This window comes from Osmerus eperlanus, chromosome 12 (genome assembly GCF_963692335.1).
Source record: "Osmerus eperlanus chromosome 12, fOsmEpe2.1, whole genome shotgun sequence".
Classification (NCBI taxonomy): domain Eukaryota; kingdom Metazoa; phylum Chordata; class Actinopteri; order Osmeriformes; family Osmeridae; genus Osmerus; species Osmerus eperlanus.
The window spans coordinates 5997174-6011070 of NC_085029.1; the positions used below are offsets into that span (position 1 = coordinate 5997174).

The 13897-nt window shown below is 41.5% G+C and overlaps 1 protein-coding gene across 5 annotated transcripts in view; it reads right to left on the reverse strand.

Moving 5' to 3' along the window:
• The window catches only part of vti1a (vesicle transport through interaction with t-SNAREs 1A), a 137492-nt gene that overhangs the window by 49448 nt on the left and 74147 nt on the right, over positions 1-13897 (reverse strand). For 3 of the 5 annotated variants that reach the window (XM_062475110.1, XM_062475109.1, XM_062475111.1), the window contains 2 exons: positions 3529-3599; positions 188-249 (listed from right to left, as the gene is read on the reverse strand). In XM_062475110.1, coding sequence (XP_062331094.1) covers positions 188-249; positions 3529-3599 — 133 coding nt within the window. Of the gene's footprint in view, positions 1-175; positions 250-3528; positions 3600-13897 lie in introns of all 5 variants that reach the window. The other 2 variants (XM_062475113.1, XM_062475112.1) reach the window with 1 other exon arrangement.

Consider the following 13897-nt stretch of genomic DNA (forward strand, 5'->3'; position numbering starts at 1 on the left):
CAATGAGCCAGTATCACAGGTAAAACAACATCGATTTCACGATGAAAGATGTAATGTATGGACAATGAGGGCCTACATGCAACCACAGCACCAGTCTAGCATTAGGAGGTGGTAGGACGGACTGATCACAGGTGAAGAAACATCTTTAGAGGTGCAGTAGAAGCAGGATCCCTACCTGGCCTCTTACCTTCTCAGCATGCCTGTCAGGATACGGGAACTCTTGCCTAGGTTGGCATCTGTCTCCCTCAGCTGATGGAGGAGACACAGAAAGAAAAGCCAAGGTGACTACAGCTTACAAGGATGCGATACATGAGAGAACACGAGGCTGAGAAAATCAATAATATGGCACAGAAACGAACACATAACTCTCACCACTGAAAATCCAGATTACGAAGTAACTTTGTTTTAAAGCATGACATTTACATTTAGTCATTTAGCAGACACTCTTATCCAGAGCGACTTACAGTAAGTACAGGGACATTCTCCCCGAGGCAAGTAGGATGAAGTGCCTTGCCCAAGGACACAACGTCATTTGGCACGGTGGGGAATCGAACCAACAACCTTCTGATTAATAGCCCGACTCCCTAACCGCTCAGCCATCTGACCCCCCATCACACATCATCATACATACACATACAGTGGTGTATGGGTGTGGGTTTTTGCATGTTTGTCACACTTAAATGTTTCAGATCATCAAACACATTTTAATATAAGGCAAAGATAACACAAGTAAACACAAACTTCAGTTATTAAATGAAGGTTTTTATTATTAAGGGACAAACAAAATCCAAACCTACATCGCCATGTGTGAAAAAGTGATTGCCCCTTACAACCTAATAACTGGTTGGGCCACCCTTAACAGCAACAATTGCAATCAGGCGTTTGCGATAACTTGCAATCAGTCTTGTACAGCGCTGCAGAGGAATTTTGGCCCACTCATCTTTGCAGAATTGTTGTAATTCAGCCACATTGGAGGGTTTTCGAGCATGAACTGCCTTTTTAAGGTCATGCCACAGCATCTCAATAGGATTCAGGTCGGACTTTGACTAGGCCACTCCAAAGTCTTCATTTTGTTTTTCTTCAGCCATTCAGAGGTGGACTTGCTGGTGTGTTTTGGATCATTGTCCTGCTGCAGAACCCAAGTTCGCTTCAGCTTGAGGTCACAAACAGATGGCCAGACATTCTACTTCAGGATTGAAGTAGAATGGATTTGGTAGACAGCAGAATTCATGGTTCCATTTATCACAGCAAGTCTTCCAGGTCCTGAAGCAGCAAAACAGCCCCAGACCATCACACTACCACCACCATATTTTACTGTAGGTATGATGTTCTTTTTCTGAAATGCTTTGTTTCTTTTACGCCAGATGTAATGGGACACACACACTTTCCAAAAAGTTCAATTTTGACTCGGCAGTCTTTACCCAAAAGTCTTGGGGATCATCAAGATGTTTTCTGGCAAAAATGAGACGAGCCTTAATGTTCTTTTTGCTCAGCAAACATGCAAAAAAATCAGCAATCTGGAAGGGGGCAAAAACTTTTTCACACCACTGTATCTATTTTACGTCTGCCCCTAAAAGATTGAATGTATAAAATGAGAACACTGGCGGTAGTCCAGCCATTATGAGGGCAGGCATTGAAATAATTGTTTTCAATATTCCTCTAAATCCATTGGTGTTGCCTGTTGCTTGTCAGACTTGAAGGTTGAAATGACTCGGCTACAGTACTTCCTGTCTTTTACTTTTTAGATGCATGAGTATTGTTTTTACTCTCACGAAGATACTTCTATATACTTGTGTAGAATAGGTGCATGAATGTGAGTGTGTGTATGTATGTGTATGCACACACACACTCACACACTGAAAATAATGACAGTGCAGTAAAAGAACAGCCACTAAATTCTAGCTGTAGTCATATTTCTGATGAGGGGCCTTTTCCCAGTCTGTCTGTCTCTCTCTCCAATCCTTTTCTTTCTTTTTCCATGCATCTTTATTTATGTTCCTTCCTCCCCCATCTCTCTATTTTAATAAACTGCATTGTTTAGAAAGATGGCCAGAGTGTGATTTAGTTTAACATATCCCATATTTTCCCTTCCTCTTTCTCTCCCCCTTTCCCCTGCGTATCTCACTCCATTTCCCCCTCTCTCTCTCTGTTTCTAACCATCAATCCATGTTCCAATCTATACCAATGTCTCTTTCCCCTCTCTCCCACCTCCCTCTTTTTCCAGCTCTCTCTCTTTCTCTCTGTCTCTCTCTCAGTCTAGCAGACTGTGTTGGGGAGATGCTGGATGCCAGATTCAGGGACAGATGTGGTTTGGATGTGGATTGGGCACAAGCTCTGACACTAGCCCCACAGCTGCCTGACGTCTCTCTCTAGCCTGGATCTTCCCCGGACCAAAATCCTACATTCAGAGATATTTATTTTCATACAGTACTTTCTTTCTCTCTATCACTACCTCCCTCCCTCATTCAGTCATTGCCTCTGTCTAACATTTTGAGAAAATGACAAATGAATGCGTGGATATGTGGTTTAAAAATGTTTTAGTTCTGATAGTGCCACTGGACCACAGTTTAATACTGTGCCATCCCACATACCCAATGATGTCTCTTAACATTTGCCCTCATATTCCTCGTTTCTCAGTTTTAATAAATAAATACAAAATATGAAAAGGCATTCAACGATCCTTCCATCCTGTGTCTTCACATCTTGTTATCCTCCTCCTTGACCTCTTTCTTCTTTTTGCCCCACAAACTGTCTTGGAAGGGAGAGGTTGTGTGGGAGAGGGGGGGGTCTTTGCTGGCTCATGGGAAGAGGAGCGAGGGATGACTATTCTCCGCAGACGGCAGACCTTTTTGAAAGGAGCTGTTTGATTTTCTTTGAAATCGGCTGTGAGGCGCACTGCCATGTTGTGATCTTTAAGCATCCTCCGTCGAGGAGGCCATACGAACCGGGGCCCCCTGACTGTGCTGGCCCTATCTCCAGCACTCTCTCTCTTCCTGCCTGTCTGACTGTCTGGCTGACATGTTGGCAGGCAAGCAAGGTTGGTGAAGAGGACACAAAGTAGGCAAGGGAGGTGATGGAGAAAGGTGTGGGGTGGAAGGTAAAGAGTGATTTTGAGGACAGCGTTAAGATACAGCCTTGGAGATAAAGAGAGTAAAAAGGGATTGCTGTGTGTTTGTTTCTGTCTGTCCATGTAGTGTTCAAATATAAACTGATTTACCTTAAATATGTATTCAATCAGAGAGTACTGATATGTGCTGATATGTGTGTGTCTCTGAGCATGTGTGATCATGTAAACTGTGTGTACTAAAGTATGCATGTGTATCCTACTTGACCAATCTGACATCAGCCATCACATCACTGCCTGGGACAGATAAAGCTTTCATGCTGAATGTCCCTACTTGGCTACAAAGGGTTTGTTATGTGCCAGCCATTAATCTGCCTGTCCCTTTGGAACTGCCATGTAAACACTTGTTAGATCATGAGGGTTCATGTCCGGTGTGGATGTGTTGGCGTGTGTATGGGTCTTACCCTCTCTCTGGCTCTCTGAATCTTTTCACGGTCAGTATTTAAGTTAGCCAGGATCTCTTGGCCCACTTGTTCTGTAACAGAAACGAAAAAAGTTTGTGAACAAGAATAAGAATATAAGTTTGCATCTTCCCAAAAGTGATCTTTCAATCACTTTTGGGAAATTGCTATAATGGGATATTAGTCAAGTGATTATTTTGGTATGCAAAATTCACCTAACTAGTTTCATTTTTTATCTATGCGTTTTTCTGTTTATTGTCATTCAGAAGTTCATTTCTTAAGTATTTTCTTTTCTGTTTATACCTTTGTGCCAATTCATTAACAATTAACCTTTTCAGGGTTTCTATAAACCCAAACTGATCTAAATACATGGTTTGAGTAGTGCTTAATCAAGATGCCCTTGCGTAATTGTACAAGACGTTGTAGGACTCGCCAACTAACAAGGCGACAGATGCTTTTCCTTGCCCCATGCACCACTACAATATAGCAGCATAGATTGAAGGCTGTATTGAGCTGAGGCAATATTCATAAGACTTTTTTTATAAATGCTGTTCATCAGTTGTTGACACATTAACACATCACATTAACGCACATGTTCAAAACATCTTCAACAAGACAAGTGACAAGCTTGTCAGTGGTCACTGTCATTCCCCCAGTCCCTTGGGTTAGAGGGGGGGGAGAGAAAACAAACAAAAAACACTTACCAAATAAACAAATATCCCACCACTGCCATTAACGTAAGATGATACTACATTAGTGTTAAAAATAAGGTGAGGGGAGGAAAGGAAAAAAATGATAAAAAAAGACGAATCTTGGCGCGGATCAAAGACATGCTTTCAAAAGCACCAAACAAACGGGAGTAAACAACGCACTGCTGACTGTATTACACTACACAGGTGCGGAACACCAAAGGGCCCACGTGCTGTGCGCCTGTTTGGGGGGAACGCCTAAAAAATGGGCTACATCTGGCAGCTAAACAAGAGACAGAGAGACATAGACAGAGAGAGAGAGAGAGAAAGAGAGAGAGTGAGACAGAAGGAGAGAGCTCCATTGAATGAGTGACGCTCCCCTCCCTCTTCCTCTTCCCTTCAGTTGTTCCATCGCTCATGCACACTCCAAATATGTCTCTTCCTGCCTTCATTAATATCTAATCAGGGATGAGACAGAGTGAAGAATACCCAGATTAAAGAGTGTAGTGAGACAGTCACATGTGACAAATAGGCCAGATTAAAAGACTGAGAGCAGGTATTAATAACCATAATAATACATGCCCCTTTCCGGTCCCCATCAAAAAAGAACAAGGGATAAACAGGAACGGAGGTGTAGCGGAAACCTTCCGTTAAAAGACGACAGAGCGCACCTATCCATCTCTGTCCGAGATGCGCTCCTTTTTTTTTTCTTTTACAAATTAGATGACAAAAACTGTATAAGCAAAGTCACTACGGCTTGTGCCATAAAAGGAAACCAGAGAGCATGCTTACTGAAGAAGTATAGGCTGTGAGAGGATATGTATGATGCCAAATTGGGGAAGAATAGGTACCCCAGTCCGACCCTTAGTGTAAGGACTTCGAGAACGCAGGGTCATTAAGTCCACACTGGTGATACAGAAACACATTAACACACAAAACCATGAAGTGAAAACCAGTATTGGTGGACAGTCACCTTTCAGTAGCTAAGAATGGGGCGTAGTTGAGTCTTTTACATAAGAATTTGAGTATTATCCAATATGTCAACACAGTTAAAGCTTCACATCAAAGCTATTTGAATACGTTTACTATGACACTAGCAACAGTAGTGCAGAAAGCACTGTCCTTTTAAAGGCAACGTTTGGTATCAGTGTTTCCCCTAGGTTTACAGCTTTGGGGGGGGGGGGGGGGGGGGGGTGCGACGGCGACCATGTAGAGACAGACATTACATGCCGTCATGTAAATAAGATAAATAACATAAGGCCATTTAGTTTGTTTAATAAAAGAGCAATCTATAGACATGTTTTATAAGAAAGGTAACCTAAATGACTTATTTTGTGATCGGGCGCTATTTTTTTTTTTTTTTATGAACTTGACCTTCCAGGGGGGGGGGGGGGGGGGGGCGGGGTGCCCCCCTTATATAATGGTAGGGGAAAAGGGGAAACACTGGGTATTATCGTCCTTGCGAAGGCCCTGTATGGTGTGCTGTCATGTAAAATCCATCGCAGGAATGATAAAGTGTTCCTCGGCCTGACAAACACATTACAGCCTCTGGATTCAGTGGGTACAGGCCGCAGCAGCTCAGAGATTAACATTACCCGTAGCTATGTGACCGCAAATGGATGTCCCCATTAAGACCCCCCACCCCAACCAACACACTACTCCCTGGCCCATCTCCACTTCCTTCCCCATTCCCATACCCCACCCCTGTTCATTCTCCTTCTCATTGCACCATTAGCTGTGTACACACTGCCCACCTCCTCCACCCTCCCCAGGGAGGTAAAGGGGAGATAGGGATGACCTTCTCCTTCTCTTCCTCCACTTTCGTTATATTCAGTATTCCTCTCTTTTTCTCACTTGCACTTTTGTTAGAGTCGTTTGTCCTGCCATGCATTACCACTTCAGTCAATTTCCATGTTATGTCAATATGTTTTCCCCATCTCTTACGTGCAAAGGGGATTCTTGTTGCATGGAGAGTAGTTTAGAAATGTTCAGTATGGCTTTCTATAAAAATAAACAAAGAGACTGTGGAGGAGGATGAAAGATGGGTTCTCTCTAATAACAGTCTCCTCCCTTGGCATTCCATCTAGAAAGCAAGGGGAAAATAAGGATTTACCTCAAAATTTGTATGTTATTTTGACATTGATATGACATATTCACTGCAACAGCTGATCTGACGTTGTGCTTCTTGAAAGTTTGTGTGCTAAAGAAAACGTACAGATGCCATCGCTTACAGTTACCTCTCACAGTCGAGTAATAAATCTAACATCAAAGATCATTGCCGGCTTCTGTTTCATTTTTGTTTGTTTAAGCTAAATCTAACACTTTTATTTAAATGGTCCCCTGCATATTGATTTAACAATCAATTTTTTGGGGTTAAGGTGATCATTAATTTAACATGTCAAATGTTAAATATTTATTGAGCATTTATAGACCATCAATGATAAGATGGGCTACCCAAACAGCGTTAGCAGAAGTTGATTTCAAATACACTTGCATTTTGACTATTTAAAGTTGGAATTAATTTATCTTCCTGTGCCACTAATCATTAATCATTATAACTAACCATTATTACTGTACTTCATCATTACTAGATTCCACCAATAGAGATTCCTATTGGTGGAAAACCACTAGGATGAGATCCATGAGATCTGTTTGATTCCCTGATGAAGTTGATGCCGAAACGGGTCAGAGTTTGTGTAAGGTTTAACATGACAGGCATTTTAATTGTTTTCAGAGTGCCTTGGAATTTTCATATTCATATTTTAAATTTCCATTACTGTACCGCTAAATCATATTTATTGTCACTCAAAAAATTCTTAGAAATGATGAGACTTTAACCAAACAAGAAGTAAATACGTTTGCTCCTTCTACTGTAAGTAGCTTTTTTAAAGTTACTTCCTTTAAACCAAGGATGGCCAAAGCATGGGGAAGAAACAATTTTCCTGTTCATGCCGATGGTTTGTACTTGTTGCTCATTAGTATTTAATATATTCCAATCCCGTTTAAGCAGCTATTAAGAATTTAAATGACCCCGGCTCTAAGGCCTTGCTCCGTCTCACTCGCTGAAGATCCACATCCCCAAAGGTCCATTTAACAAGGCTATTACTCCATTACATTATAATCACACTATCATGGCAGAGACTTGATTTCACTTATCTTTTCACCCCTCGTAGGTTAGAATTAACCGCAAGATAATTTTTTTTTTTTATGAACACAGTAAGAAAACAGGATGATAGAAAAGGTTTGAAAAGTTAGGAGCATTTTAGCGGGACGTTATCCCTTCTCAGCGTGAGAAACACAAGGTGTTGCGCGAGAATGTGAGAAAGGGTTGAAATGCGTGAGTATCACGACTAATGCTTGAGACTTATATATATATAGAAATATATATATTTTTTGTGCTAGTTACCTCCTTGTCAAGTGACAACAGAGCGCAGTGAAAAGGAATGACTGATGGCTAATATTAACCACTCAAAAATCAGCATTAAGGTTTAGAACGTAAAGATGACGTTTAATTGATTATGGAACGTTGGATAGGACGTTGGAACAATCACTATATCAGCTCACAGAAGGCACGTACTGTGTAGCAGGCTAATTATCTAGCGTTTTGTAAGAAATTAAAACAGGTTGCACCATAACGATTATTTGCACTCGTACAACTGCTCAAAAATATATTTTGAGGTCGCACAGGAACAGTTTTGGGAGCATATGCCCAAAATGGTCGCAATTTTAAACCCTGAGTGGGTTAATGGTGTTTGGTTAGTCTCCACATACTGTACTGTGCTGCACAGTGCCTCATACCGTTGACAGAGATGAGACACAGGTATCCTACTTAAGTAATCACTTATTCTACTTTTTCAAATTCCTGCCAGTAGTCTTTTACACATCAATTCAGTGGGAAGCGACATAACTTCAGTGGAGGGTAGTGACCAAAGGGTTAACATCTAGTTGCTTTCAACACTGGGGCCCAGGCTCTACCATTCTACAGTGCCGAACAACAAGTCAAAGCCACCATTCAGGAGCTACTTCCCTTCCCTCCCCCACCCCAGCTGCCCTCAGACCTCCCTCTGTGGACACATAGGTATAATTGGGCACATCATACATTTTACAGTAACTGTTTCAGAGCATTTCCTCAGTGAGATGTCTGACGCTTCTCTTCCTCTCTGTTTTCCCTTTCCCCTGAGCCAAAAGGGTACAAGCCCTGACATCGGTGCACTCTGAAGCTCAGCACAGTTCCTTTTCATTAGGTGGTTGAAACAACTTTTTGAAGGTTACCACTCACACTTCTACGCAGACACAATACGTGCACACACACACGAGTAATACATTTAACATCAAATATCATTGCCGGCTTATGTTTATTTTTTGTTTGTTTAAGCAAAATCTAACACTTATTTAAATATTCCCCTGCATATTGATTTAACAATCAAAAATGTTTTGGTTAAGTTGATCATTAATTTAACGTGTCAACTGTTAAATATTTATTGAGCATTTATAGACCATCAATGAGCTGCCCAAACAGCGTTAGCGGAAATTGATTTTAAATACACCTGCATTTTGACTATTTAAAGTTGGAATGAATATATCTTCCTGTGACACTAATCATTAAAACCAACCATTTTTACTTTACTTCATCATTACTAGATTCCACCAATAGAGATTCCTATTGGAATCACACACATACAGTATATTCATATTCTGAACAGGCAGTGCACTCAGCCCAGCTGAAGGCCTCTTCTTGCATGTGTAAGGATAGAATGGGAAGCGACCTTTAAACTGACCTGCCTACAGTAGCTCTCGGGTGACACTTTCCTGCAAGTACATACAGAGACTCACAGTGGAAACAGGCTAAGGAAATCTTTTGCACAGGCAGGGCAGTGACAAGCCCAGTTCAGGGCCCTTCTCTTGCATGTGTATGAGGAGCGGCAGTGGGCAGTCAGGGCAGATTTCTGGGGCCTTTCTTCACTCCACTGGGCTCTGTTTTATTCATCGCCTGTGCCCTGACCCAGCAGAGCTCCTGTTCTGACAAATCACTTCTGATTAAGACAGATCTCTATTAGTCAGCCACTCAACTTGGCCTATTCATCATTCTGTGCAATATATCCCCTCCTCCCAGTCCTCGTGTGCCTGTCCGTCAGACCGTAGCAAGGCGCAAAGGAAATTTCCGCCGCGGTTTTAAATGGCTGATTACTGACAATTGGCGGATGGAGAGATGTAAGGGGGTCTTATGGGTGATAAGACGCAGGTTTAATGGGTATAAATGACCGGGCCTCTTAGAGACCATCTGGTAATAGAACCATTTGTTTAAGGCAGAACGGAGGGTGGGGAAAAATAAAGGCTTTTTCGTTTTTTCCAATTGAACTCCCCCTCCTCGGCCTCCACCCTTCATCTTCTCCTCAAGTTAAAACACTCTGGTTCCTCGTATTGACTTAGCGGCGAGGTCCCTATCATTTGTCGTGAATGAGAATAAATGAGGTTCGGAAGAAGTGTGGTTGTTTTACATTACAAAATGACTCATACATTGACATTATAGATCGCAGAATTAGAAGAACATACCCAGACACTTAATTTTGACTGGTCTCCTACTTAATACCTGCAATTGCTAAAAAGGACACATATAGCTGGTGTTAAATAAATCTGACATAGTATTTTTTGCTTACCTGTAAAAGTTTTAAAACTTTATTTAAAGGATGCAACACTTTTTTTTACACGCAAACAACACAACAAAAAACTGCCTAACCGTCAATTCATAACGTTGCATTGCCAAACAAGATGGATGATAATTAACCCAAACCACAAAACTGGTGGTGGAAGAGGGAGGAGAGAGATTGTGGATGCAAATCGGGGGAGTAGGTTTCAGTCAGAAAATTGCTTGGACTTAATCAACCAGCATTACTGAACCATCCAAATGAAAACTAATGGACTTAAGGCACTTGCTGTGATTGCCTCACACGTAAAAGGTACAGGAGGAGAACGACACTTTTCAGGGTCTTCAATTAAAAACAATGAATTTCCACAGACGGCTGGTCAGGCTGTGCGTCTACAGTATGCCCGCTGGTCAATTGTACGTCTCAAACAGACTTGACTGATTAATTCAATTTTGACTGCCAGTGAAATCATTTCACTTGCGTTGATTTAGCTTGTGGTCGAAACAAACAAAATGTATGAAGTGTTGAATTAAAATTAATCCAAATAAGCTAAAGAACCTACATATATTATTCATAAATGGATGAAGTTTGTGTCATACTTACTGTACCTGGGCCGCATTACAAGTAAAATAGAACAATCTGTCTCAACATCTTTGAGACAGATGGAAATCTGGTTTTGACAAAGCTTAGGTGAACAATGAAAGATATCTTACACATGAAGCTTAGCGCCACTTCAGTCAGGCAAGACCAAACTCTGCACACTCGGGCCATACACGTTATGTCTCACTACTCACTCCCCCCGCTACGCACGCTTTCTCCTTTCCCTCTACTTCTATGCTGGGGCAGTCATCTGGGTTCTATGTTCGATTGGCCACACTCTATAAATTAGCACAATGCTATGCCTCCTTCGCCAGCCTATCATGCCGTGCCTTAAAATATGTTTCTCTCCCTGTTTAGTTTGTCCATGCTACCCCTGTGTGCAACCCTCCACCTCCCCGTCACCACGTCTCTTCTAGCTGGGTCATCAGCTACCGCCACAGCCACCAGTGCCTGGACTCCAAGGGGGATTATTCTTTGGCTGCAGGGCTGACACCCATTGATCCTTGATTTCCCCATGGGGTCTAAGCCCCAAACACCTGTTGTGGAATCCAGCATCTTTTGTACAGTAAATTTCACTTACTCATCCCAGGTCTCTCCTGATTGAAATAGTTCTGTCCCATGACGACTTGAGACCAGGGACATTGTCAGGGTCGGGGCATTGACGGGCAATGCCGCCCCCAAATGGAATGCTGTGCCCCCCTTCCCCATTATTTTAGCTATACGTTTCTATAAGAGAGCTATATACGTAAATGCCCCCTTTTGGAAAACAACTGCCCCCTTATCCAATTTATTCTGGAACTTCTACTGGGGCACAGGCCCCTACTCATATTCCTTTTTTTTGTTCAAGTTTGCTGTGCACAAGAAGTGTGCAAGACAATGCACTATACAACGTCCCTGGCTAAACCTAGTAGACTACAGTTCAGGGACGTATGTTTGATATCAACTTTGGCATGGACATCAATGGTTAATGTGAGCGCGCAGCAGCGGCGAGCCAATTATTTTCACATTAATTTGAGCGCAAATACTGTTTTTTGAGCTTCATATAATATAATATGTTAGACTCATGTTGTTATTATGTTGGAAGCACGATAAGATGATCGGTTGGCCTATTATTTAGAAACTGTCTTTACTTTTGTTATGTTTTCTTAGCCTATCTCAATTCTGACTTGCGTGCTGACTACTGGACTTCTGTGTGTGCGCTGCAGTGGCTATTATAGCACAGAAGAGCGTGCGGACATGGAATTCTGCGGGCATGCATCAGTTTATGTCTTCGGTTAAATTGCGTTGATTTGAATACTGCGTTTCCTTTTTCTGGGATTATCAATCTAAATAAAGGCATTGACGAAAAAAGTAAAGTGGTAAAACTTTTTACTGGGTCATAGCAGATTTATACTGGGGCAAGTGGATCTCAACACTGACAACATGTCTATAAAGTAGTAGGAAGCTGAATGGACACAAGGAGAACCACAGAGACTATGAGGAGGACAGATGAAAAGAGTACACAGAGGGAGGATGAATAACTGCCTAACTTGCAATAAAGGGTGGTATACTAGGGGAAAGTTGACTTACTCCTGACTAATTACACGCAGCATCTGATATACCATCTTCAGGCGATTCCAGCAGAAAAAGGAAATACGTTTTTGTCAGTTTAACGAAACAGACCCGAAGAAAAATATATGGGAAGGAAGCTGAAGGGCGTGGGGAGGGGGAGTGGGCTGGGGTGGGCATTTCTCTGGTTATATTTATACAGTTTAGGAACGTTGATATTCACATTACTCTTGATTAAAGGCTTGTACATCTCTAATCAAAAAGTTGATAGACAGATGAAAGCGTGTAACACACATTTCTTGCCTTTTAATTATCTGTACAACACCACACCTCGGGCAGCTATTCCCTGCCTATCTCCTCAAACTCGGCCGAAAGACGGCAAAGGAGATCTAACACTCCTTAACAGTTCATTATCCAATAAGAAGGAGGCGAAAACACACACATGCACACACCAAATGCTTTAAAGCAATCTTCACAATTAGCAAAGACCTGGGGGAGGCCTCTAGTCCTCTTTATTAGCGCGTCCCGAAATTGAAACACCTTAATTATCTTTGTAAAAAATGGACACGGTGTCAGAGTCATTTGCATGTTTTGACAGGGCATGTCGAGAAGCAAGTGGAGTATTTAGCACATTTCATCACCTACTGATTATGTTTTTGTTCCCAAAAGAAGTAGAATAACTCATTAGTCTCTGCTTTGTTTCAGCACCATCATCCTCATTCCAAAGGTATTGTGTAAATTACAACCAAAAGTCGAAGTGAACAAAAAGTGAATGCTGTCCCGATCAAGATTCACTCTGTTGTGACTTTTTTGATCGGGGTGTTAACTTATAATAGTTCCATCTCTGACTGACTGTTGTCATCCTCATAATTTTGATAACACATATGTTTCTGCTTTAAAAAATCTATCCAGTACAAGTGCATCACCAGATATTTATAAAATGCAAAGCAATCAACTAAAATATTTAATTTCCAATTCCTTACAGCTCACTAAATGCATCCGTCAACGATATGTAAAACATGTGCACTCCCCAAACAAACAAACAATCTGTAGGGACACAGGACTGTCAAAGGTAATTTAGCAGAATACAAAAAGGAGGGCATGTAACCAAGACATCAAACATTAGCCTGAGCTGAAGGCAACAGCAGTTAAGGGTCGTAAAGCTGACAGAATCTGACAGTGTGCAACACTTAAGGATTATTTTCCTGAAACGTAGAATTCATTAATACTCATGAACTAAGCACTGATTGCAAAACACGATGAAAGAAGATTGATTGGATGGGGGGGTGACAAAGGGTGCTCCTCAGGCCAATTTAGAGACCTTGAATAAGGATCCGATTTGAGATTCACTTTTCCATACTGAATCTACCACAATTCATTAGGTAACAAAGTAAATGCTGATTTCCATAAATTGACCATAATAAAACAAGGGAGGAGTCTCGGAGAATGCCGAATAAAATAACTTTTTTCTTTTATCGTACAGTCTAAGGTCAAGATATAAAAACAAATACAAAGTCTGACAAAAAGAATAAAGATGTGGCAATTACTGAACGCTAACGTCTCTCTATAACACAACATTTAAACCAATAGCTTCATGAGTCATTTATAGATCTCTGCTCCTACAACACTCCAGATGTCAGAATATCAAGTCACGTAAAGCAAATACTCCCCTGAGGTTCTAGTGATAGTCTGACGTCTCTGTGGCCTGTGATGCTCAAAGGTCACATCTAATTCCTATTATGCCCTGTGCCAAGTAAGGGTGTTCAGAGAATTTAGATTTGACAAGTAATTGCTAGCGTATGACTGTCAGAACACTATGCCATTGTGCCCCTAGTCTCCAACTTTGGGATAATACCAACACGATTTCCCTGTCTTGTGAAAGGCAAATAA